Below are 24,169 nucleotides of genomic sequence, written 5' to 3' on the forward strand. Positions count from 1 at the left end.
TAAAATCACCATGAGATTCTATTCTACACTTATGAGATTGACAGAAACAGACAGGAATGACTGTTGGTGAGAATATGGATTAACAGAAACTTTTACACTGCCCTGAAGGGTACAGATTGATACATCCAATTTAAAAACATTTGACATTATCTAGTCAATTTAAAGATGCACTTAGCTTATGACCCAGCAGTTCTACTGCTCGGAATATAACCTAGAGAAACTCTGGCACGTGGGTACGAGGAGACTTTTGAAAGAATGTTCATAGCAACTTCCTTTATAAGACTAGAAAAAGCTAGAAATAACCCAGCTGTCCACTGACAGTAAGATGAATAATGGAATACAAGATAGCAATAAAAATGGAAGCTCTGTAGGCACATGCATTAATATGGGTGAGATTCACAAATGTAATATTGAGCAAAAAGCAAATTGCACAACAAGGACCTACAGTATAGCACAGGGAACTATACTCAGTATTTGTAGTAACCTATAATGGAAAAGAATCTGAAAAAGAATATGTGTGTGTGTGTGTATGGCTAAATCACTTTGCTTTACACTTGAAATTAACACAACATTGTAAATTAGCTGTACTTCAATTTAAAAAAAAAAGGAACTTGCAAAAGAATACACATACTAAGATGCCATTTATACAGTGTACAAAAATATCCAAGAAAACAGTATCATTTTGAGATACATCATATGTAGTAACACTATTAAAAGGAAAAAAAAAAAGAGGAGCTTGGTAAAATTCAGTAGAGTGGTTACATCTAGAGCAGCATGCATTTGCAGAGGGGCAGATATTCCCCAAGGGAGTAAAAATTTTTTCCGGATTTTGAGGGGTGGTTTGCAAAAAAATCTTAGATATTACAGCAGGCCACAGTATATAAACATATATATAGTATATTTGTGGTATTAAAATTTAATCAAAGAGGGAGATTAGGGAAAAAATGTCTTAAAAGGGTCCCTGGATTGGGGAGTGGGAGTGATAACACTTAAAAAACATTTAAAAAAAAAAAAAGGTTGAGGAACACTCCTTCGAAGGAAGGTGGGAATGCAATAAGGAGAGGGTATATAGATTTCGACAGTAATAGTAATGTTTTGTTTAGTCTCAGTGATGGATACAGAGGTGTTCTTTAACAACTGTTTATTGAATGCTACTTTAGACAGAGTCACTCTGCTAGTTGCTGAAGGATACATCAGTAATGAGATTTAAGGCCTGACCTCAGTTGTCACAAGGAATGACAGAGGGGAGCAGGAAGGGACTGGAGGGAAAGATTACAAAGGGTATGAGAAAACTTTTGAGAGTGAGAGATAAATTCATTGTCTTGATTGTGGTGATATTTTTACAGGTGTATAGGTAAGTTAAGACTTATCAAAGTATACACTTTAAATATGTACAGTTTATTGTATGTCAGTTATACTTCAGTAACAGCTTTACAGAGAGAGAGATTGGGCATATATCCCAGAGAAAATGAAAATTTATTTTCACACAGAAACTTGGACACAAATGTAGAGTAGCTTTATTCATAATAGCCAAAAACTGGAAACTGCTTAAATGACCTTCAGTGAGTGACGGATCAAACACATGGTGGTACTTCCATACTATGGAATACTACTCAGCAATAAAAAGGAGTGAACTGTTGATACGTGCAACAAATTGGATGAACTTATAGGAAATTATGCTGAGTGAAAATGGAAATCTCAAAAAGATATATGGTGGGACTTCCCTGGTGGTCCAGTGGTTAAGACTCCGTGCTTCCACTGCAGGGGGCACGGGTTCAATCCCTCATGCCGTGCTGCATGGCCAAAAAAGAAAAGATATATGGTGCATGATTCCATTATGTAACATTTGTGAAATAACATATTTATAGAAATAGAGAGCAGATTAGCAATTGCCAGGAATTAGGGAAGAGGAAAGTAGAGGGAGCTATTATGGAGTAGCACAAGGGAGTCATGTGGTGATGGTTCAGTTAAGTATCTTGATTGTGATAGTGGTTACATGAAGTTATACATATGATAAAGTTGTATAGACCTCTACACATACACCACCCCAAAATGAGTGCATATATAACTGGTGAAATCTAAATAAGCTTTATGCTTTGTACCAGTGTCGATTTCCTGGTTTTGATATTTACTATATTTATGCAAGACGCTGGCATTGGGAGGTGCACAGGATCTCTTTGCAACTTCCTTTCAAAATGAATTGTTCGAGAGAGAAGACCAGTAACTAACCCAGTACCTCTAGTGTACAGATCTTGTTTTCTATGTACTTTCTCCTACTCACTTAAAAAAAATAATAATAAAAGTAAATAAATAAGAACAGTGCTTCTTGGGAAAATAGCACTGATTCTAGATCTGGGACATGAAATATTTAAGGTAAATGTTAAATAATTTGTCATAATGGAAAGCAAGAAACTGTCAAAACTATCAAAAACTACTAGTCCCATCTCAAAGGGACTCAGGATATGATCTTGCTAGCCAAAGATGGGATAATTTTAGCATCAATAATGATAATAACAGCAGTAGATTAAAACACATCAAATATTTTTAAATCCATGACTTCATAATAATAATTTATTAAAGCTATAATTGGTCATTCTTTGGAGGTTGCTAGGGAAACAGCTCAATTTGAAAACTAGATAATAAAGGGAAGAGGAAATGTTTATCCTGGCTTATACAAAATGTACCTCAAGGTAACTAAATAATTGACTTGGAAAGTTTTTCTTATGGAAGTATTCCAGCTAATAAATGAAACAGGAATGATAGAATTCCTTGAAAAAGTGATAGAAAAAATAGAAAAATCTCTAGTTTTTGTAACCCCTAATATGTTTAGGCATTTATCATCATAGGTCTGTTCTATTAGTTCCCTGCGGCTGCTGTACAAATTACCATAAACTGGATGGCGTAAAATGACCGAAATTTATTCCCTCTGAGTTCTGGAGGCCAAAAGTCAGAAATGAAAGTGTCAGCAAGGCTGCACTCCCTCCAAAGGCTTCAGAGGATAATCAGTTTCTTACCTCTTCCAGCTTCTCATAGCTTCAGACATTTTTTGGTTTGTGGTCACATTACTCCAATCTCTACATCTGGTCTCGTTGGCTCCTCTTCTGTCTGTGTTTTCTTCTGTTTGCCTTTTATAATGACATCACTTATCATTAGATTAAGGGCCCAACCACAGAATCCAGAATGACTTCCTAATCTCAAAATCCTTAACAATTACATCTGCAAAAGGCCTTTTTCCAAATGAGGTAGCATTCACAAGTTCCAGGGATTAGGACATGGACATCTCTTTTGGGGGGCCACCATTCATTCAGCCCACTACAACTGTTAATATCAAAAAGAGACAAGTCAGAGGCAAGCCTCTTCATAGAAGTAAACACCACCTTGTCAAAAAATTAAAAAAACCTAAATGCAAAGAAGCATCAACTTACAGGACACACAAGAAACAGAATACTGCGAGGATAGAGTCAACAAAACTCAGACTGTGGGAAACTCTACAAAACAAAAACTCAGTTTCTTCAGCAAACAAATTGCAGGGGGATGGAGGTAAGGGAGATGGAGGAAGAAACCTATATATGAAAACAAACCTAAGCAACATCATCCATTTGCACTGTGGGAACCTTACTGTGATCCCAATTTGAAAAACTTTTTAAAATATGAAACAGAAATTTGAACACTTACTGGTTGTTTTATAATATTTTTTGTAAATTTTAATATGGATATATTTTTTAAAGTCTTTGTCTTTTAGACATTACACTGAAATATTTATAGATGAAATGATATGTCTAGGACGTGCTTCAATAGAATTGGGGGAGGGGAGGAGCAGGTAGGTTTATAGATGAAACAAGAATTTGTGTTTTTGGAAGTTGGGTGGTAGGTACATGGGGATACATTATTCTGTTCTCTCTACTTTGAAATGTTCTGTAACAAAAAATTAAAAATTTAAAAAGGTTGATACTTCCCCCTTGAAAGAAAGAAAAAGAGGAAAGAAAGAAGGAAAAGGAAGTTTGGTTTGTGGTGCTTGAGAGGATAGGTTTAGCAACTAGAAAGATGATCCTCTTAGCTTTTTTTGCATGGTGACTAGTAAGGCTGTGTCTCAGGGCTGTGTCAAGAGCTTTCACAGGGGACTTCCCTGGTGGCGCAGTCCTGTGTTCGATCCCTGGTCCTGGAAGATCCCACATGCTGCGGAGCAACTAAGCTACAACTACTGAAGCCCACGCACCCTAGAGCCCACGTGCTGCAACTACTGAGCCCATGTGCTGGAACTACTGAAGCCCGCGGGCCTAGAGCCCTTGCTCCGCAACAAGAGAAACTACCTCAATGAGAAGCCCGCACACCGCAACAAAGAGTAGACCCCACTCTCCACAACTAGAGAAAGCCCGCGCGCAGCAACGAAGACCCAACACAACCAACCAACCAACCAATAAATAAATAAATAATTTTAAAAAGAAAAAAAAAAAAGAGCTTTCACAGCTACTCTAGCTTAAAACTGGAATCCAGGAAAAGAAAAAAACCCATTTCCCTTTTTTCAACCACTCCTTCCTCCATCCTACCCCTTCAGTCTGGATTAAATAGCACCATCTTTTGTGCTCTCCTAGTACCTTCTACATACTTTGATAGTGTATTTTAATTGTGTAATCTATTTAGTTCTCCCAGTTTCTAGATTATAAATTCCTTGAAGATATTAACTTTATTCATATTTATTCCTCTGTGTATTCCCCCTCTCTGCTGCATTTAACATTAGGCCTGATAAGCTGTCTCAGTAAATGGTTGTTGAATGGGGGTGGGGGGTGCAGAGGAGCAATAGAGAATTGGGTTGTGCTGGTAAATAAAATGCAGAATATACCTCCTACTTTCTCCATCTCCTGAATGAATTCTTTTCCCAGGACTACTAAAGTATAGCCACAGAGCTGCTTTAAACTTTTCTTCCTTCTTCTGCCCATCCTCTGGCGGAGGTGCTAATGAGCTGTAATATACTACAAATGAAAGAAGAGTCAAGGGTAAGCAGTGTAGCAAAATAGAAAATAGGTTTCTGCACAATCAAATGTTGCTGATTTCCACTCTTTCCCAGAGTATATAATACAATGAATTCTTTTTAGATGACTGTCTTTCTGTGCTATTTGTTTTGTTACTTTATGTGTATTAGAATTCCCCTTCTCTATGAATTCCTTTCTAGTCTGTCTTCTTGGTATGCTTTAAGATGGTAATTAGAATACAACCTCCTTAAAAAGGTGGCAAGAAGTACTAGAAAAATACGATTTTGTGTTATGTATAAGGTTATTTGGCAGTTTCCTAGTAGATGGCAATCTCCATAAAGCAAACTTTAAGAGGCCTACAAAACTTGAGAACTGGGAGAGACCTGACAAACTAATGTGCTTCCCTATTTGCACCTATCCCCCGTTCAAAAGAATGACATTTTGTGTAATAGCCATCTTTTTGCAGTCTTAAAATAGTGCATATTGTCTAGTCCCCAAATCTGGGCTAGTTTCTAAACTAGTACTTTCCATACTTAGATTCTTGAGAAAATGGGGCACAAGGATAACAACTATTATCTAAAATGAAAAAAAAAAAATTGTAATTATAATTTCTTTTTGACCACGTAGTACTTGATGATTGCTCATTTTTAGAAAACAGCAGAATAAAGCTTAAACTTTAAAACACAATTATTGAACATTTTAACCTTATTAAAGACTTAAAGATATTTTATTTTCTCTTTAGGTGGTACGAGACTATAATCTTCAGCTGTTTTTACAAGAGAATGCTGTATTTCACAAACCCCAGCCCTTCCAGTTCCAGCCTTGTGACAGTGATACTGTAAGGGAATTCCAGATTTTCATTTCATTTGTCTTTAAGCTATATTTGTTCTTAAATAACTACTATCCTTGGAATAGACAGACAAAAACTGAGTGTATCTCAATATTATAACAGAACTGTGAGGATGCAGAGAAACTGTGACATTTCTTCTTTCTAAAATGTGACTAACACGCCCAGTATCTTTATGCTAACAACTTTCTGCTTAATAAGGTTAAATCATAAAACAATTTACTGGAAATCTGAAAACTGAACTGAGGGAAAAAGAAAAAAATATTCAGTAAATTTTTTTCAATTCAAATGTAAATTACATACTTTCTATTCATGAAATTCTTCACATGCATACCCTTCCAAAGAAACCAGTGGTTAAGTTTTAACCAGAATAGAATTAATAAATAGAATAATGAATATATGCATACAAATATTTTTACTGGTTTTATTAAAAATTATAGACCCTTTATAATTCCTTTCAGATTTCTTAGAATGTTAAAGTATTAACACAAATGCCAAATTGGCAGTGTTTAAAAAACAATCATTAATCATACATTTTTATCCTTGAGTTTACTCTATGAAAAATGATAGCCATTTTTTAATTAAAGAAAAAGAACCAGAATACTAATTTAATAACATTTTTTAAAAGGTATTTAACTTCTACAAGGTGAGAAAGCACATGTTGGCATATCTAGCACATTCTCTCAATGCAGGCAAGCCAAGAGGGAAGTCAAGTTGTATTGGTAAAGTCTTGGTAAACCTAGAATCAAAACCAGGGAAGTTTATGATATCAGAGTTTAATGGTATCAGTTTAATAGAAACCTTTGCTGGAGATATCTTCATTACTTTTCCTACTAAATTTTAAGTAGCCCTGTTAATGGCTATATAAAGAAATGTAGGAAATCAGCATTTCCCTCTAGATCATTAACCCTTGCCCTTTATAGTAGGGCCTTTTTTTCATTGATCAGCTTTTGCTTAATGACTCGGAGACATTGTCCTGAGGATACAGGGTATGGACAAGTTTGCCAAGCTTGACTTAAAATTGCGACTAATTTGAGATTATTTTATCTTTGCCCATTTTCCTCAGGAAAATCAGAATAATAGTGACTCTCATCTCACTCATCCAAAGCCCAATGACAACCTGAAATCCTTCATTATTTCTGAACACTGTGCTAAATGTTCTTAGCTGTGTGTCCCTGTTTGCCTTAAAATTCTAACTGTATGCTGTTTTCTGTCCTTGTGCAATGTGTACTGGGCAGAGTTTAAAAGCTGCCCAACTGGTGGATATTGAGCTCTCCCCTGTCAGTGCTCTGAGAATGACCATAGCTGAGGTATATGGGGGTGTGGGTCAAGGGTGGGAGGGATGGGGTGTGTGGGTTTGCATGCTGATGAAGGGTGGGACCTGGTATTGGAATGAAAGTTATAAATATATGTGTAAAGGGCTACTGAATGCATAAGCTGGGGCTTTCTGTTTTTCCCTTATAAATTAGGGATTTCTTTTCCTGTTTATAGTGAAAAGATTGAGCTTCTCATTTGTCATCTTGTCTGAAGCACCTTAGTTTTCCTCAACAGGAGTGCTGGAAAGAACCTTAGAGCTAACTTGCCTTTATTAAAGAGGAAACTGAAGCCTAGAAAGGAAAAGAGACTTGTCCAGAGTCATACAGTGAATTAATGACACATTAATGTCTTGATTGCAGTTTAATGTTCTTTCCACATGCTACTCTGTTTTCTAAGAAGAAATGTTCAACACTTGGGGAGCAGTTAATTTTTTCATAATGGAAAAAGATAAATGCTCACACATTTGTAAAAATCATCCCAGATTGTCAACCATTGAAAAAGTCTTTAGAATAATCATTTTGAAAATGTTTTTACCTGTAAAATTTGTTGTATGTACTTCTTGTTTTGTTGTAGATTAAGTATTCTTACTGCTCACAAAGAATAAAATCCCAAATAATTGTTTTTACTCAGTATGGACTAGTACTGTTCTTTCATATGAGAATGGAACCATTGTTTACTTGCTTTTCTGGTTTCTTCTTGGAAAAGCCTGTCATGGAGAGTGCCAGTCAGTGCCCCATTAACTTACTCCTCCTGCCGGGTAAATGCAGGGCATGTAGGAAGCACTGATTGCCACTATCTTCTGTCGTATTTCTGAAATTGCTATTGTTCCTATCCTATTTTGGAGCATATTTTAATTCAACAGACACTGAGTCCCTACTGCATCTGAGTGCCAATCGTTCAGATAGAGGCTGAGGATAGCTATTACATGTTAAGAGCCTGGACTAGATGAGCTCACTGACATGTACACAAATAAGTAAAATATAGTGAGGCAAGTGCTGTATATGATAGAGTGCTCCTGCTGTCCATTGATGGGTACAGTTAATGCATCCTGATGTAGTATAATTGTTTTACAAATTTTTTGAGGCATATTTACATATCATATAATTCACCCATTTCAAGTATATGATTCACTGATTTTTAGTAAATTGACCAAATTGTACAACCATCATCACAAGTAAGTTTTAGAACATTTTCATGACCCCAGTAAGATCCCTCGCGTCCGTTTACTGTTAATCCCTATTCCCATCCCCTGCCCAGGCAACCTCTAATCTATTTTCTTTCTCTATAGGTTTCCGTTTTCTAGAAATTTCATATAAATTGAATCATACAATATGTGGTCTCTTATGTCTTGCTTCTTTCACTTAGCATGTTTTTGAGGTTCATCTATGTCTTAGAATGTATCAATAGTTTGTACCTTTTTAATTACTGAATAATGTTATGAATATACCACATTTTGTTTATCTGTTCATCAGTGATAGGCATTTAGGTTGTTACCCACTTTTGGCTGTTATCAATAATGCCGATATTAACATTTGTGTACAAGTCTTTGTATGAGTATGTTTTCAATACTCTTGAGTTGCTGAGTCTTATGGTAAATTTGTTTCACTTTTTAAGAAATTGACAAACTTTTCCAAAGTGGCTACCATTTTGTGTTTCTACTACCATTGTATGTATATGGGTTCTTGTTTCTCCACATCTTCACTTCCATTTGTTATTGTTTCTCTATCTCTTTGCTTATAGCCATCCTAGAGGATGTGAAATGGTATCTCATTGTGGTTTTGATTTGCATTAACCTAATGACTGATGATGTTGAGTATCTTCTAATGAGCTTATTAGTGATTCATATATTTACTTTGGTAAAATGTCTATTCATATCTTTTGTCTTTTTTTATCAGATTGTTTGTCTTCTTAGTATGGATTAGATCTTGAAGATGAATTGAAATTTACTTTGCAGTGATTGAAAAACAACATGCCAGGAAGTGAAAATAACAATTGAAAATAATGAAAATAATAGGTGAAATTCACTGAAGATTTGTTTCATGCTAGATGTTTTTCTAATTGCATTGCCTGTATTAACTCATTTAGTCCTCTCAATAATCCCATATTTTAGGTTCTCTTTTTAATACTCATTTTATAGTCGAGGAAACTATGGTTAAGAAATTTGCTCAAGATCACTCAGCTAATAAGTGTTGGAGCCAGAAAAGCTTGAAAGTGCATTACCTGTATTTGAAATAGCAAGTAGGTTTGGTATGGTGAAGGTGTTGAACAACACCATAAATGTAGGTTGCAACCAGATTTTGTGTTTGAGCTTTACATATGGTAGTATATGGAGAACTATGGAATGTTTTCAAGTAGGACAGTCATATGGTAGTTGCAGATGGATTCCCCCTGCAGGACAGTATTGTTCCTTAATTTTATTTTGGATTTTATAATTTATATTAGGAACTTTGAACTCCTTATGGATTTAACACATTTTTTATTCACTCAATAGATATTTATTGTGTATAATTTGTATATACCCTTGCCTTATATAGAGATGAGTAGTCAATAAATATTTGATCTAGATCTAGGTAAGATGCATTCAGGAAAGCCATAGGACTTTTAAAGTCACCACCATGATTAAAGGTAACTTATTTTCTTCTGAAGGTTTTCGTATATTATCTTAACATTTTTTTTAGAAACTTTTTAATATAACCCATTTCAAATTCCAGTATTTTCCCTACAAAAGTCAAAAATGTCCAGTTGAAAACATACAGTCACAGTATTACCACTGGAATTTAATTAAGGGTTGAAATTATTGCACTTCTTGTTTTTTTGGCTTATCTTTTTGTATCTGCTGGTAAATCAAAATTCCTTTTCATTTTATTTTAATATATGATTATTTTGAGTCATGTTTTAAAATGATATACCAAAAGGAACTGGCCAAAATGATTTTATAAGGTCACAATTATCTATTCTGTACAGCCACAGAATTAAATTAGGAATCTTAGTTTAACCATAAGATGGTTACAAGTGACAGTGATCAGTGGCAAGTTTCATCTGATGTAGTAATTTAGTAGCTGGCTCATGGTTAATACTGAAATATTTCCATGTCTCTATTTCCATATAGAGTTACTGATTTCTAAAGTATCCTTTCTTTATTCTTCTTTATATCTTCTGGTATCAGATGATACCAGAAAGTCAAAAATCTTTCTAGAAATAGTAAAGTTCACGTTTCTTCACTGAAATGAAAGTTTTTAATACAAGATTGTTCTGAGAAGGATATGGAATGTAGCCTAAAATTTTTTTTTAATAATTTTTAAAAATTTATTTTTTTGGCTGCGTTGGGTCTTCGTCTCTGCGTGCGGGCTTTCTCTAGTTGCAGCAAGCGGGGGCTACTCTTCGTTGCAGTGCACGGGCTTTGCATTGGGGTGGCTTCTCGTTGCAGAGCACGGGCTCTAGGCGTGCAGGCTTCAGTAGTTGTGGCACGTGGGCTCAGTAGTTGTGGCTCGCAGGCTCTAGAGTGCAGGCTCAGTGGTTGTGGCGCATGGGCTTAGTTGCTCCGCGGCATGTGGGATCTTCCCGGACCAGGGCTCAAACCCGCATCCCCTGCATTGGCAGGCAGATTCTTAACCACTGCACCACCAAGGAAGCCCTGTAGCCTAAAATTTTTATTCCCCCCCCCAAAAAGGATATTCTATGAGAGAGAATTTATTTATTTATTTATTTTAATATTTATTTATTTGGCTGTGCCAGGTCTTCGTTGCCGCCTGTGGGATCCTCGTTGTGGCATGTGGGATCTTTTTTAGTTGCAGCATGAGGGTTCATAGTTGCGGCACGCGGGATCTAGTTCCCTGACCAGGGATGGAACCCAGGCCCCCTGCATTGGGAGCGTGGGGTCTTAACCACTGGACCACCAGGGAAGTCCCAATGAGAGAATTTACATTTATCAGGCTCTCTATGTTGAAGAGTCATTCAGCTGTCACGTGGGTCATACTTGTATTAGACATTCATACAGGTGTTGTACAATGAGAAATCATGGGCTTTGGAGTCAAATCCTGGCTGTGCTATCTGCTAGCTGTGTTTATTTTTTTATTTTTATTTTTTTATTTACTTATTTTTTTAAACATCTTTATTGGAGTATAATTGCTTTACAATGGTGTGTTAGTTTCTGCTTTATAACAAAGTGAATCAGCTATACATATACATATATCCCCATATCTCTTCCCTCTTGCGTCTCCCTCCCTCCCACCCTCCCTATCCCACCTCTCTAGGTGGTCACAAAGCACCGAGCTGATCTCCCTGTGCTACGCAGCTGCTTCCCACTAGCTATCTATTTTACATTTGGTAGTATATATAAGTCCATGCCACTCTCTCACTTCGTCCCAGCTTACCCTTCCCCCTCCCCATGTCCTCAAGTCCATTCTCTAGTAGGTCTGCGTCTTTATTCCCATCCTGCCCCTAGGTTCTTCATAAACACATGAAAGAATGCTCAACATCATTAATCATTAGAGAAATGCAAATCAAAACTACAGTGAGGTATCACCTCACACCAGTCAGAATGGCCATCATCAAAAAATCTACAAACAATAAATGCTGAAGAGGTGTGGAGAAGAGGGAACCCTCTTGCACTGTTGGTGGGAATGTAAATTGATACAGCCACTATGGAGAACAGTATGGAGGTTCCTTAAAAAACTAAAAATAGAACTACCATATGACCCAGCAATCCCACTACTGGGCATATACCCTGAGAAAACCATAATTCAAAAAGAGACATGTACCACAATGTTCATTGCAGCACTATTTACAATAGCCAGGACATGGAAGCAACCTAAGTGTCCATCGACAGATGAATGGATAAAGAAGATGTGGCACATATGTACAATGGAATATTACTCAGCCATAAAAGGAAGCAAAATTGAGTTATTTGTAGTGAGGTGGATGGACCTAGAGTCTGTCACACAGAGTGAAGTAAGTCAGAAAGAGAAAAACAAATACCGTATGCTAACACATATATATGAAATTTTAAAAAAAAAGGTTATGTGTTTATTTTTATTTACATATTTATATATATTTCACCTCTCTGATTCAGCTTCCTTGTATGAAATGACTATATTTTTTTTTTTTTTTAAACAGTTCTGTTTTTATAATATGGTGGTTGTGTGTGTGGGAGTGTGTTTCCACTTAATGGACCTACCATGTCCCTGATACTCTAATAGTTCTCTCCTTTATTGATTTAACTTCCTTCTTTCTCTTCTCTTTGTTGTATCATTTTCTTTAATTCCAATGTTAGGTCGATATATTGGCCTTTATTTATTTATTTATTTTTAAGATTTATTGATTGATTGATTGATTGCTATGTTGGGTCTTCGTTTCTGTGCTAGGGCTTTCTCTAGTTGCGGCAAGCGGGGGCCACTCTTCATCGCGGTGCGCGGGCCTCTCACTATCGCGGCCTCTCTTGTTGCGGAGCACAGGCTCCAGACGCACAGGCTCAGTAGTTGTGGCTCACGGGCCTAGTGGCTCCGCGGCATGTGGGATCTTCCCAGACCAGGGCTCGAACCCGTGTCCCCTGCATTGGCAGGCAGATTCTCAACCACTGCGTCACCAGGGAAGCCCGACTATACTTTATTGAGTTTGAAAATTAAACTTGACTCAGTGCCTGGCACATAGTAGATAGAAAATAAATGTTGACAGCCTTTTTTTCTTTTTTTTTTTTCTATCCACAAGCCAGGCATATTTCATTTTTTTTTAGGTTGTGCCACTAATTACTATAAGAAATACTAACATATCAAATATAGAAGACATTACCAAGATTATAAAATATTGCAGTCATGGCCCCCAGTTCTCAACTCCCTTACTGAGTCTATCACTGAAAGTCCCTTGGGACTTCTGCTCTCCTGTTTTATTCTACAAGGCATAACTCACCAACCTCTCAGCAGTTTTTAAGGCTAAAAGGCAATCTGTGTGGAATAAAGAGTAGCCAATAGCTAACGATTAGTGTCCATTCTTATTCTTCTTATAAGTACATGACTTGCCTTGCTCAGCACCTCTCTGCCCTTTATACATCTCAGTGTGTCTCCCTTTCATTACCAGAACTAGTGATGTGTACCCTTAGGGAGCATTTCCTCACATCCTATGAAAAAGGACAAGGTCAACCTGGGATGGGAAATAATATGAGAAACATGCACGTCCACAAAACTTAGATAAGTATGACCTATACAAGCAGGAAAAACTTAAGGAAACGTTTCCCTCAAACTTCCTGGTGGGGATGAGAAGACCTTTTCCTCTTTACCTTCTCTGAACTGCAAATAATAAGATCTTCACAGATAATGATAAGAGAAAAGAGCTGACATTAAATTTCCAACATATGATCTTTTCCTGTTATTTGAACTGCTAGTTCTGATGTTTAATTCTGCCTTCTATAGATTAACAGTTATATTAAGAAGACCACTTGCTGTAATTAGGATTTTGCATATTAAAGTTTCACTTACGTGGGGCATTTTATGCATTTATTTAAAAATAAGTATTTAGCAAAAATGCCCTTGTCTATAAAAGACTATATGGAGTCAATGTATCATGCAGAGAATTTACCTGAAAATTCTCATTGTTACAAGTGGCTCTTTCTGTTGATGGGAATCTTATGTTGCATATAGCATTGGCTCATCATCATGAAAGCATTGTGATAGAGAATTTATGAAAAATCCTCCTGATGGGTAAATAGGTACCATCATCCTGTACATATACTGGCAACAGTATCCAAAAATGAAAGACCCTGATTATAGACTTGAGTGTCACTTTCTAGAATCAGCAGTACCTACAGTCAAGTGTTCAAAAGGGTCTGTCCTAAGTTCTTCAGCCTTTCAAAAAGGACTTACTTTTCATAGAAAACTTACCATCTATATAATAGATCTTTCTCCCAGTCTGGTGCCTTTTCTAGCCATTGAGAGGAATCCAGAACTTTCCATAGATGCCTTGGTAATGTACTGACATGCAAGGATCCTGGAAGTTCACTTTTTTTTTAAAATATACCTTGTGATTGTAGCTCTTAAAGCAAAGTCTCTGTTAGAGCTACCAAACTAAAGGTATACTCCTCTTGAGGTTGTTCCATCCAGTCATGCCTCTACATACGTCCAGAGAGTACCAGACACAAGATTTTTTTGTAATCTTTTGTTTTCACGTCAGGGACATATTCTCCTTTCAGATTTACCTTTGGTTTTCTAAGCCAAGACAAGAGAAGGGTATGCCTTTTTCAGAGTTCTCATTAGTTCCTCAGCCCAGCCTTACTGTAATTGTATATCCTCTTCCTCAGTTGTCCAAGGTTTTCCAGAAATGTTCAAAAGCTCAAGCAACATAAATTGTCTTCCAGTTTACTCCCCTGAGAGACAAGGCACACTCAACCCAGTTATCCGGATGAGTTGCCACTTCTCTTCTAAGTGAAAGTGCTGCTATCCAAGCATAGTTAAATCAGAATAAGTTAAATTATGTCTCATAAGGAACACTTCTACACTTCTCTCCACAAAATATGTGACTTAAAGATCCACGGTCTCGGACTTCCCTGGTGGTCCAGTGGTAGAGACTCCGCACTTCCACTGCAAGGGGCACGGGTTCGATCCCTGGTTGGGAAAGTTCCACATACTGTGCAGTGTGGCAAAAAAAAAAAAAAAAAAGATCCACAATCTCCTATCAAAAACTTTCAGTCAGTGTGTCTCAAAATTTGGAATCTTTCAGGTTTTAGAAAGGTAATCCATCTGTCATATACTGTGTAACACCCTGAGCAGGGTGTGTGGAAGTACTCAGTGATCAAACACAGTATTTTTGCAATAAAACATTCGAATATTCACATCAAATGAAATAAATAAAAACTATAAATAATAACTATAAATAATATAAAGAGGTTTCTCTTTAGTTCAAGTCAAATTTTAGCTCCAAACTTACCAAAAAGAAAAAGAAAAAAAACTTAACGATTTTCAGAGCATTTTGGATTTCAAAATTACAGGACTGTGAACTTGTATAAACATGAGTGCTAAGAATACAATAGCCTACGAAGATCCAGATGCTTTTTACTTGAAGAGGTCCTTCTGAAAACAAATAATAATTAACTTTCTTAAAATAATTAACAGTGTAGTATTAAATTTCATAAAGAATAAGTTGGATCAAGTATTTAACACAATACATCTCTTATCTACCAGTAAACAAGTAGTACAGATCCCTTGAATGAGGGTTAATAAGATTGTTCCTGGCATACGATATTAGCATGACAACCCTAACATTATCTTTCTTGAAAATGGGTTGGAATGCTAGTATTTTACTTTGTTAGTGGTTTTCATTCATCATACATGACCATCTCTTTTTCTCTCTTTCAAATGGTTATATTTTGGTTACAGACTTGAAAAATAATGACTATGTTTCTTGTGTGAAAATCAGCTTTTCTATCCCTACTCACTTTGTCCTTCTGCGCGCAGGCTCAGATATCTGTCTGAACCTTCTATGCCCTTATGCTAACCTTAAAATGAACTGAAATCATATCTTTGTCTAAGGACAAAACAGTTAAGATGACTTAAAGACTAATATATCAAGAATATATTGGAATGAGCGGGAATTCCCTGATGGTCCAGTGGTTAGGACTCCTCACTTTCACTGCCAAGGGCCTGGGTTCAGTCCCTGGTCAGGGAATTAAGATCTCGCAAGCTGCGCAGCCAAAAAAAAAAAAAACACTCTGTATTGTAGTTCTTTAAAGTTATTTAATAACTGTAAATTTTGAAAAGACTGTATTTTAATATTACTTTCTAAAAAGATTGGTAATTTTTAAAAACAACATTGCTAGGCTCTGAAAGCCTTCCTAAACTCTTGAAAGAGTTTGGCTTTTGTTTTTCTAAAAACAAAATTAAATCAAAAGATGTCTTTTCTTTTTTTTTTGGCTGCACCATACAGCTTTCGGCATCTTAGCTCTCCGCCCGCCTGACCAGGGATGGAACCCATGCCCCCTGCAGTGGAAGTGCGGAGTCCTAACCACTGGACCACGAGGGAAGTCCCTAAATCAAAAGATGTCTTGACATTTAAGTAAAAGCCTAGACAAAATTTCATTGAAAAGATATTTGTATTTTAGCAATGTCTTTTTCAATATTACTATCTCTATCTATGTTATCAATATTGGCGTTAGATAAATAGAATAATTAATGAGACAGTATGGTCATATAAAAATAGCAAGGAATCTCGAGAGGTCTCAATACAAGCTCTAGATCCAGCACTTACTGGCTAAGTGGCTTCAGAAAGGCACATACCTTTTTTGAGCCTAGATTTCCATACCTATAAATTGAGAAGGGTCCCTATTAGTATTGTTTTGAGAACTAAATGTATGTAAAGCAGTTAGCACAGAGCTTAAATAGTCAATAAATGATACTCCTTTTTAAAATTAACATAGCTTTATAGTTTTCTAATTATAAAAAATGTTTTCACCTAAACCCTCACTGTTCAGAGGTAACCACTGGTAATAATTTGGTCAATATCCTTCTGAACATCTCTCTGCAGGTACCTACTTACATAGATGCGGATACACAACTTTATATAAGTAGATTTAAAATAGACTTGAATTTAAGCTTTTTTTTCTCATTCAGTAGTATATCATAGATATCTAATATTTGCATTATCTATACTCCCTAACCATCTCAGAAATTTGACATCCTGACCTCCCATCAAGTGGTTTGTCTTTGTTTTTCATCTTCAGTACCTCCTAAAATTATGTCATGAATTTAAAATTCCAAGTAAACTAAAAATATGTTTTAAGAATATTTTTATCATTTTTACAGAGGCTCTTCTGTTCTTGAGTTAGGCGAGGCTCTCAGATAATGCTAAAAAGAAATTTGGAGCTCAGAGCAGTAGCAGTAGAATAGCAAAATTTCTGGGTCTCTTATCCAGAGAAACACACTGTTCCCTCTGCTTACAGCCAATGCATGAGCCTGTTTGTTCTCTTAAAATTAATTTCAGCACTGGTAAGGATCTGAGATTTCATCTCATCTTCAGATGTCTTGATTTTCAATTGAGAAAGCTGAGACCCAGAGAGGAAGTTAAGTACATTAGCCAGGATGACACAGCTAGGTTTCTTTGGGAAGTAAATATTATATATGTACAATGTAAATGTATTTGAGGAGTAAATGTACTTCATTTTTAAAGGCTACTTTTTTTTTTTTAACATCTTTATTGGAGTATAATTGCTTTACAATGGTGTGTTAGTTTCTGCTTTATAACAAAGTGAATCAGTTATACATATACATATGTCCCGATATCTCTTCCCTCTTGCGTCTCCCTCCCTCCCACCATCCCTATTCCACCCCTCTAGGTGGTCACAAAGCACCAAGCTGATCTCCCTGTGCTATGCGGCTGCTTCCCACTAGCTATCTGTTTTACGTTTGGTAGTGTATATATGTCCATGCCACTCTCTCACTTCGTCCCAGCTTACCCTTCCCCCTCCCCGTATCCTCAAGTCCATTCTCTAGTAGGTCTGTGTCTTTATTCCCGTCTTGCCCCTAGGTTCTTCATGACCATTTTTTTTTCTTTAGATTCCATATATATGTGTTAGCATACGGTGTTTGTTTTTCTCTTTCTGACTTACTTCACTCTGTATGACAGACTCTAGGTCCATCCACCTCACTACAAATAACTCAATTTCGTTTCTTTTTATGGCTGAGTAATATTCTGTTGTATATGTGTGCCACATCTTCTTTATCCATTCATCTGTCGATGGACACTTAGGTTGCTTCCATGTCCTGGCTATTGTAAATAGTGCTGCAATGAACATTGTGGTACATGTCTCTTTTTGAATTATGGTTTTCTCAGGGTATATGCCCAGTAGTGGGATTGCTGGGTCATATGGTAGTTCTATTTTTAGTTTTTTAAGGAACCTCCATACTGTTCTCCATAGTGGCTGTATCAATTTACATTCCCACCAACAGTGCAAGAGGGTTCCCTCTTCTCCACACCTCTTCAGCATTTATTGTTTGTAGATTTTTTGATGATGGCCATTCTGACCGGTGTGAGATGATATCTCATTGTAGTTTTGATTTGCATTTCTCTAATGATTAATGATGTTGAGCATTCTTTCATGTGTTTGTTGGCACTCTGTATATCTTCTTTGGAGAGATGTGTATTTAGGTCTTCTGCCCATTTTTGGATTGGGTTGTTTGTTTTTTTGATATTGAGCTGCATGAGCTGCTTGTAAATTTTGGAGATTAATCCTTTGTCAGTTGCTTCATTTGCAAATATTTTCTCCCATTCTGAGGGTTGTCTTTTCATCTTGTTTATGGTTTCCTTTGCTGTGCAAAAGCTTGGAAGTTTCATTAGGTCCCATTTGTTTATTTTTGTTTTTATTTCCATTTCTCTAGGAAGTGGGTCAAAAAGGATCTTGCTGTGATTTCTGTCATAGAGTGTTCTGTCTGTGTTTTCCTCTAAGAGTTTGATAGTGTCTGGCCTTACATTTAGGTCTTTAATCCATTTTGAGTTTATTTTTGTGTATGGTGTTACGGAGTGTTCTAATTTCATTCTTTTACATGTAGCTGGCAAGTTTTCCCAGCACCACTTATTGAAGAGGCTGTCTTTTCTCCATTTTATACTCTTGCCTCCTTTATCAAAGATAAGGTGACCATATGTGCATGGGTTTATCTCTGGGCTTTCTATCCTGTTCCATTGATATATATTTCTGTTTTTGTGCCAGTACCATACTGTCTTGACTACTCTAGCTTTGTAGTATAGTCTGAAGTCCGGGAGCCTGATTCCTCCAGCTCCGTTTTTCTTTCTCAAGATTGCTTTGGCTGTTCGGGGTCTTTTGTGTTTCCATACAAATTGTAGAATTTTTTGTTCTAGTTCTGTGAAAAATGCCAGTGGTAGTTTGATAGGGATTGCACTGAATCTGTAGATTGCTTTGGGTAATATAGTCATTTTCACAATGTTGATTCTTCCAATCCAAGAACATGGTATATCTCTCCATCTATTTGTATCACCTTTAATTTCTTTCATCAGTGTCTTATAATTTTCTGCATATAGGTCTTTTGTCTCCTTAGGTAGGTTTATTCCTAGATATTTTATTCTTTTTGTTGCAATGGTAAATGGGAGTGTTTTCTTAATTTCACTTTCAGATTTTTCATCATTAGTGTATAGGAATGCAAGAGATTTCTATGCATTAATTTTGTATCCTGCTACTTTACCAAATTCATTGATTAGCTCTAGTAGTTTTCTGGTAGCGTCTTTAGGATTCTCTATGTATAGTATCATGTCATCTGCAAACAGTGACAGCTTTACTTCTTCTTTTCCGATTTGGATTCCTTTTATTTCTTTTTCTTCTCTGATTGCTGTGGGTAACACTTCCAAAACTATTTTGAATAATAGTGGTGAGAGTGGGCAACCTTGTCTTGTTCCTGATCTTAGAGGAAATGGTTTCAGTTTTTCACCATTGAGGACGATGTTGGCTGTGGGTTTGTCATATATGGCCTTTATTATGTTGAGGAAAGTTCCCTCTATGCCTACTTTCTGGAGGGTTTTTATCATAAATGGGTGCTGAGTTTTGTTGAAAGCTTTCTCTGCATCTATTGAGGTGATTATATGGTTTTTCTCCTTCAATTTGTTAATATGGTGTATCACATTGATTGATTTGCATATATTGAAGAATCCTTGCATTCCTGGGATAAACTCCACTTGATCATGGTGTATGATCCTTTTAATGTGCTGTTGGATTCTGTTTGCTAGTATTTTGTTGAGGATTTTTGCATCTATGTTCATCGGTGATATTGGCCTATAGTTTTCTTTCTTTGTGACATCTTTGTCTGGTTTCGGTATCAGGGTGATGGTGGCCTTGTAGAATGAGTTTGGGAGTGTTCCTCCCTCTGCTATATTTTGGAAGAGTTTGAGAAGGATAGGTGTTAGCTCTTCTCTAAATGTTTGATAGAATATGGCTGTGAAACCATCTGGTCCTGGGCTTTTGTTTGTTGGAAGATTTTTAATCACAGTTTCAATTTCAGTGCTTGTGATTGGTCTGTTCATATTTTCTATTTCTTCCCGGTTCAGTCTCGGAAGGTTGTGCATTTCTAAGAATTTGTCCATTTCTTCCAGGTTGTCCATTTTACTGGCATATAGTTGCTTGTAGTAATCTCTCATGATCCTTTGTATTTCTGCAGTGTCAGTTGTTACTTCTCCTTTTTCATTTCTAATTGTATTGACTTGAGTCTTCTCCCTTTTTTTCTTGATGAGTGTGGCTAATGGTTTATCAATTTTGTTTATCTTCTCAAAGAACCATCTTTTAGTTTTATTGATCTTTGCTATCATTTCCTTCATTTCTTTTTCATTTATTTCTGATCTGATCTTTATGATTTCTTTCCTTCTGCTAACCTTGGGGTTTTTTTGTTCTTCTTTCTCTAATTGTTTTAGGTGTAGGGTTAGGTTGTTTATTTGAGATGTTTCTTGTTTCTTAAGGTAGGATTGTATTGCTGTAAACTTCCCTCTTAGAACTGCTTTGCTGCATCCCATAGGTTTTGGGTTGTCGTGTTTTAATTGTCATTTGTTTCTAGGTATTTTTTGATTTCCTCTTTGATTTTTTCAGTGATCTCTTGGTTATTAAGTAGTGTATTGTTTAGCCTCCATGTGTTTGTATTTTTTACAGATTTTTTCCTGTAATTGATATCTAGTCTCATAGCGTTGCAGTCAGAAAAGATACTTGATACGATTTCAATTTTCTTAAATTTACCAAGGCTTGATTTGTGACCCAAGATATGATCTATCCTGGAGAATGTTCCATGAGCACTTGAGAAGAATGTGTATTCTGTTGTTTTTGGGTGGAATGTCCTATAAATATCAATTAAGTCCATCTTGTTTAATGTATCATTTAAAGCTTGTGTTTCCTTATTTATTTTCATTTTGGATGATCTGTCCATTGGTGAAAGTGGGGTGTTAAAGTCCCCTACTATGATTGTGTTACTGTCGATTTCCCCTTTTTGGCTGTTAGTATTTGCCTTATGTACTGAGGTGCTCCTATGTTGGGTGCATAAATATTTACAATTGTTATATCTTCTTCTTGGATTGATCCCTTGATCATTATGTAGTCTCCTTCTTTGTCTCTTGTAATAGTCTTTGTTTTAAAGTCTATTTTGTCTGATATGAGACTTGCTACTCCAGCTTTCTTTTGATTTCCATTTGCATGGAATATCTTTTTCCATCCCCTCACTTTCAGTGTGTATGTGTCCCTAGGTCTGAAGTGGGTCTCTTGTAGACAGCATATATATAGGTCTTGTTTTTGTATCCATTCAGCCAGTCTATGTCTTTTGGTTGGAGCATTTAATCCATTTACATTTAAGGTAGTTATCGATATGTATGTTCCTATTACCGTTTTCTTAATTGTTTTGGGTTTGTTATTGTAGGTCTTTTCCTTCTCTTGTGTTTCCTAACTAGAGAAGTTCCTTTAGCATTTGTTGTAGAGCTGGTTTGGTGGTGCTGAATTCTCTTAGCTTTTGCTTGTGTGTAAAGGTTTTAATTTCTCCATCAAATCTGAATGAGATCCTTGCTGGGTAGAGTAATCTTGGCTGTAGGTTTTTCTCCTTCATCACTTTCAATATGTCCTGCCACTCCCTTCTGGCTTGCAGAGTTTCTGCTGAAAGATCAGCTGTTAACCTTCTGGGGATTCCCTTGTGTGTTATTTGTTGTTTTTCCTTTGCTGCTTTTAATATTTTTTCTTTGTATTTAATTTTTGATAGTTTGATTAATATGTGTCTTGGCGTGTTTCTCCTTGGATTTATCCTGTATGGGACTCTCTGTGCTTCCTGGACTTGATTAACTGTTTTCTTTCCCATATTAGGGAAGTTTTCAACTATAATCTCTTCAAATATTTTCTCAGTCCCTTTCTTTTTCTCTTCTTCTTCTGGGACCCCTATAATTCGAATGTTGGTGCATTTAATGTTGTCCCAGAGGTCTCTGAGACTGTCCTCAATTCTTTTCATTCTTTTTTCTTTATTCTGCTCTGCAGTAGTTATTTCCACTATTTTATCTTCCAGGTCACTTATCCGTTCTTCTGCCTCAGTTATTCTGCTATTGATCCCTTCTAGAGAATTTTTAATTTCATTTATTGTGTTGTTCATCACTGTTTGTTTGCTCTTTAGTTCTTCTACGTCCTTGTTAAACGTTTCTTGTATTTTCTCCATTCTATTTCCAAGATTTTGGATCCTCTTTACTATCATTATTCTGAATTCTTTTTCAGGTAGACCGCCTATTTCCTCTTCATTTGTTAGGTCTGGTGGGTTTTTGCCTTGCTCCTTCATCTGCTGTGTGTTTCTCTGTCTTCTCATTTTGCTTAACTTACTGTGTTTGGGGTCTCCTTTTCGCAGGCTGCAAGTTCGTAGTTCCCGTTGTTTTTGGTGTCTGTCCCCAGTGGCTAAGGTTGGTTCAGTGGGTTGTGTACGCTTCCTGGTGGAGGGGACTAGTGCCTGTGTTCTGGTGGATGAGTCTGGATCTTGTCTTTCTGGTGGGCAGGTCCACTTCTGGTGGTGTGTTTTGGGGTGTCTGTGGCCTTATTATGATTTTAGGCAGCCTCTCTGCTAATGGATGGGGTTGTGTTCCTGTCTTGCTAGTTGTTTGGCATAGGGTGTCCAGCACTGTAGCTTGCTGGTCGTTGAGTGGAGCTGGGTCTTGGCGTTGAGATGGAGATCTCTGGGAGATTTTCGCCGTTTGATATTACGTGGAGCTGGGAGGTCTCTTGTGGACCAGTGTCCTGAACTTGGCTCTCCCACCTCAGAGGCAGAGCCCTGATGCCTGGCTGGAGCACCAAGAGCCTGTCATCCACACGGCTGTATGAGGAGGAGCTCCTTGATGAGATGCAAAAACCACAGGCCAGCTGTGAACTCAAGAGTCTGCTTCCCAGTTCACCTGGCGGAGGCTGCGGGCTTTCCCTCCGCAGAGCGCGCGGGCCCGGTGACTCCCTAATGGCTGCTTTTTAAAGAACGAATAAATTTCGTAAAATAAAATGTATAAAAATGCCTTAATTGGGAGATTCAAAAAAAATTCCTTCCTTAGTCATCCATTTTGAGTGGATTTTGTAGTGAGAATTTAAACATGAAGAAAGAGACCTTTTATTTTACAAGTGGGAGAGGGATCTCAATCCTCAAGTGAGCTTTGAGAACCTGTATTAAAATGCATGGTACTCAGTAAATTAGTCCCCTTTCTCCTCTGTTCATTCTGTTCTTCCCTACACAAAATACTTTCCTTCATCCATTAGAAACTGATTCTAATTCAGTATGTTTATTCTCTTGTCCCTCTGAAGGCACCATTCTAATAATCTGGTGGCCTGCCCCTCACTTTAGGTTATATGTTTACCAGCCTTTACTGAGGGCATTCTGTGTACTATTAGGCATGGTGCTAGATGCCAGGAAATGTATCCTTTCGAGGCCTCAGATTGCCTAAAGACAAATAGGAAACATACATGCAGCAGTCACAGTATAATGTGATGTTGGCCTGACAGTAGCCACTCAGTAGATGTCTAACAAATTAATAAATTAATATAATGGAGATATGTCTAAAGTGAAGGAGCCACTGAGTTTATCTGGGAAAGTCAGGGAAGATTTCACAGAGGACAAGGACTTGAACTGAGATTTGAAGAATAACTAGGAATTTGTCTGTGGACAAAAAAATATAGGGGAGTTATTCCAACCAGAGGGAACAGTACTCAAAAGCATAGGCTTGTGTTTGGATTGACATTTATTTTCCAGGAAAAGACCTATCTGCTTCTGAAATTTTTTATTAAAGTTTGTATGGTTTTTGAAATCTGATGTTTCCAAAGTTTTCAAGAATCACATTTAGTTGACCTAACTTATCAAATAACCCAAACTGACAGACTAATAAAAAACTACCTAATCTACATTTAAAAGTCGATAGGAAATTCCTTTTATAGCATTTCTCTTCAGTTTGTAATTTATTTGAATTATTTTTGTGCTACTATTACTCTGATAATTGTCATGTTATAATATATGCCTCTTTAAAAATAATCAAGTTAAATAAGTGCACTTTTCCAGAGCTAGGCTACAGTGCT

General features: G+C 36.8%; 1 protein-coding gene across 3 annotated transcripts in view; it reads left to right on the plus strand.

Annotated features, from left to right (window-relative positions):
* The window catches only part of FCHSD2 (FCH and double SH3 domains 2), a 305,717-nt gene that overhangs the window by 227,343 nt on the left and 54,205 nt on the right, over positions 1-24,169 (plus strand). For all 3 annotated transcript variants that reach the window (XM_061201281.1, XM_061201283.1, XM_061201282.1), the window contains one exon: positions 5,713-5,808. In XM_061201281.1, coding sequence (XP_061057264.1) covers positions 5,713-5,808 — 96 coding nt within the window. The remainder of the gene's footprint in view (positions 1-5,712; positions 5,809-24,169) is intronic.

The sequence above is a fragment of the Eubalaena glacialis genome, chromosome 10 (genome assembly GCF_028564815.1).
Source record: "Eubalaena glacialis isolate mEubGla1 chromosome 10, mEubGla1.1.hap2.+ XY, whole genome shotgun sequence".
Taxonomy (NCBI): domain Eukaryota; kingdom Metazoa; phylum Chordata; class Mammalia; order Artiodactyla; family Balaenidae; genus Eubalaena; species Eubalaena glacialis.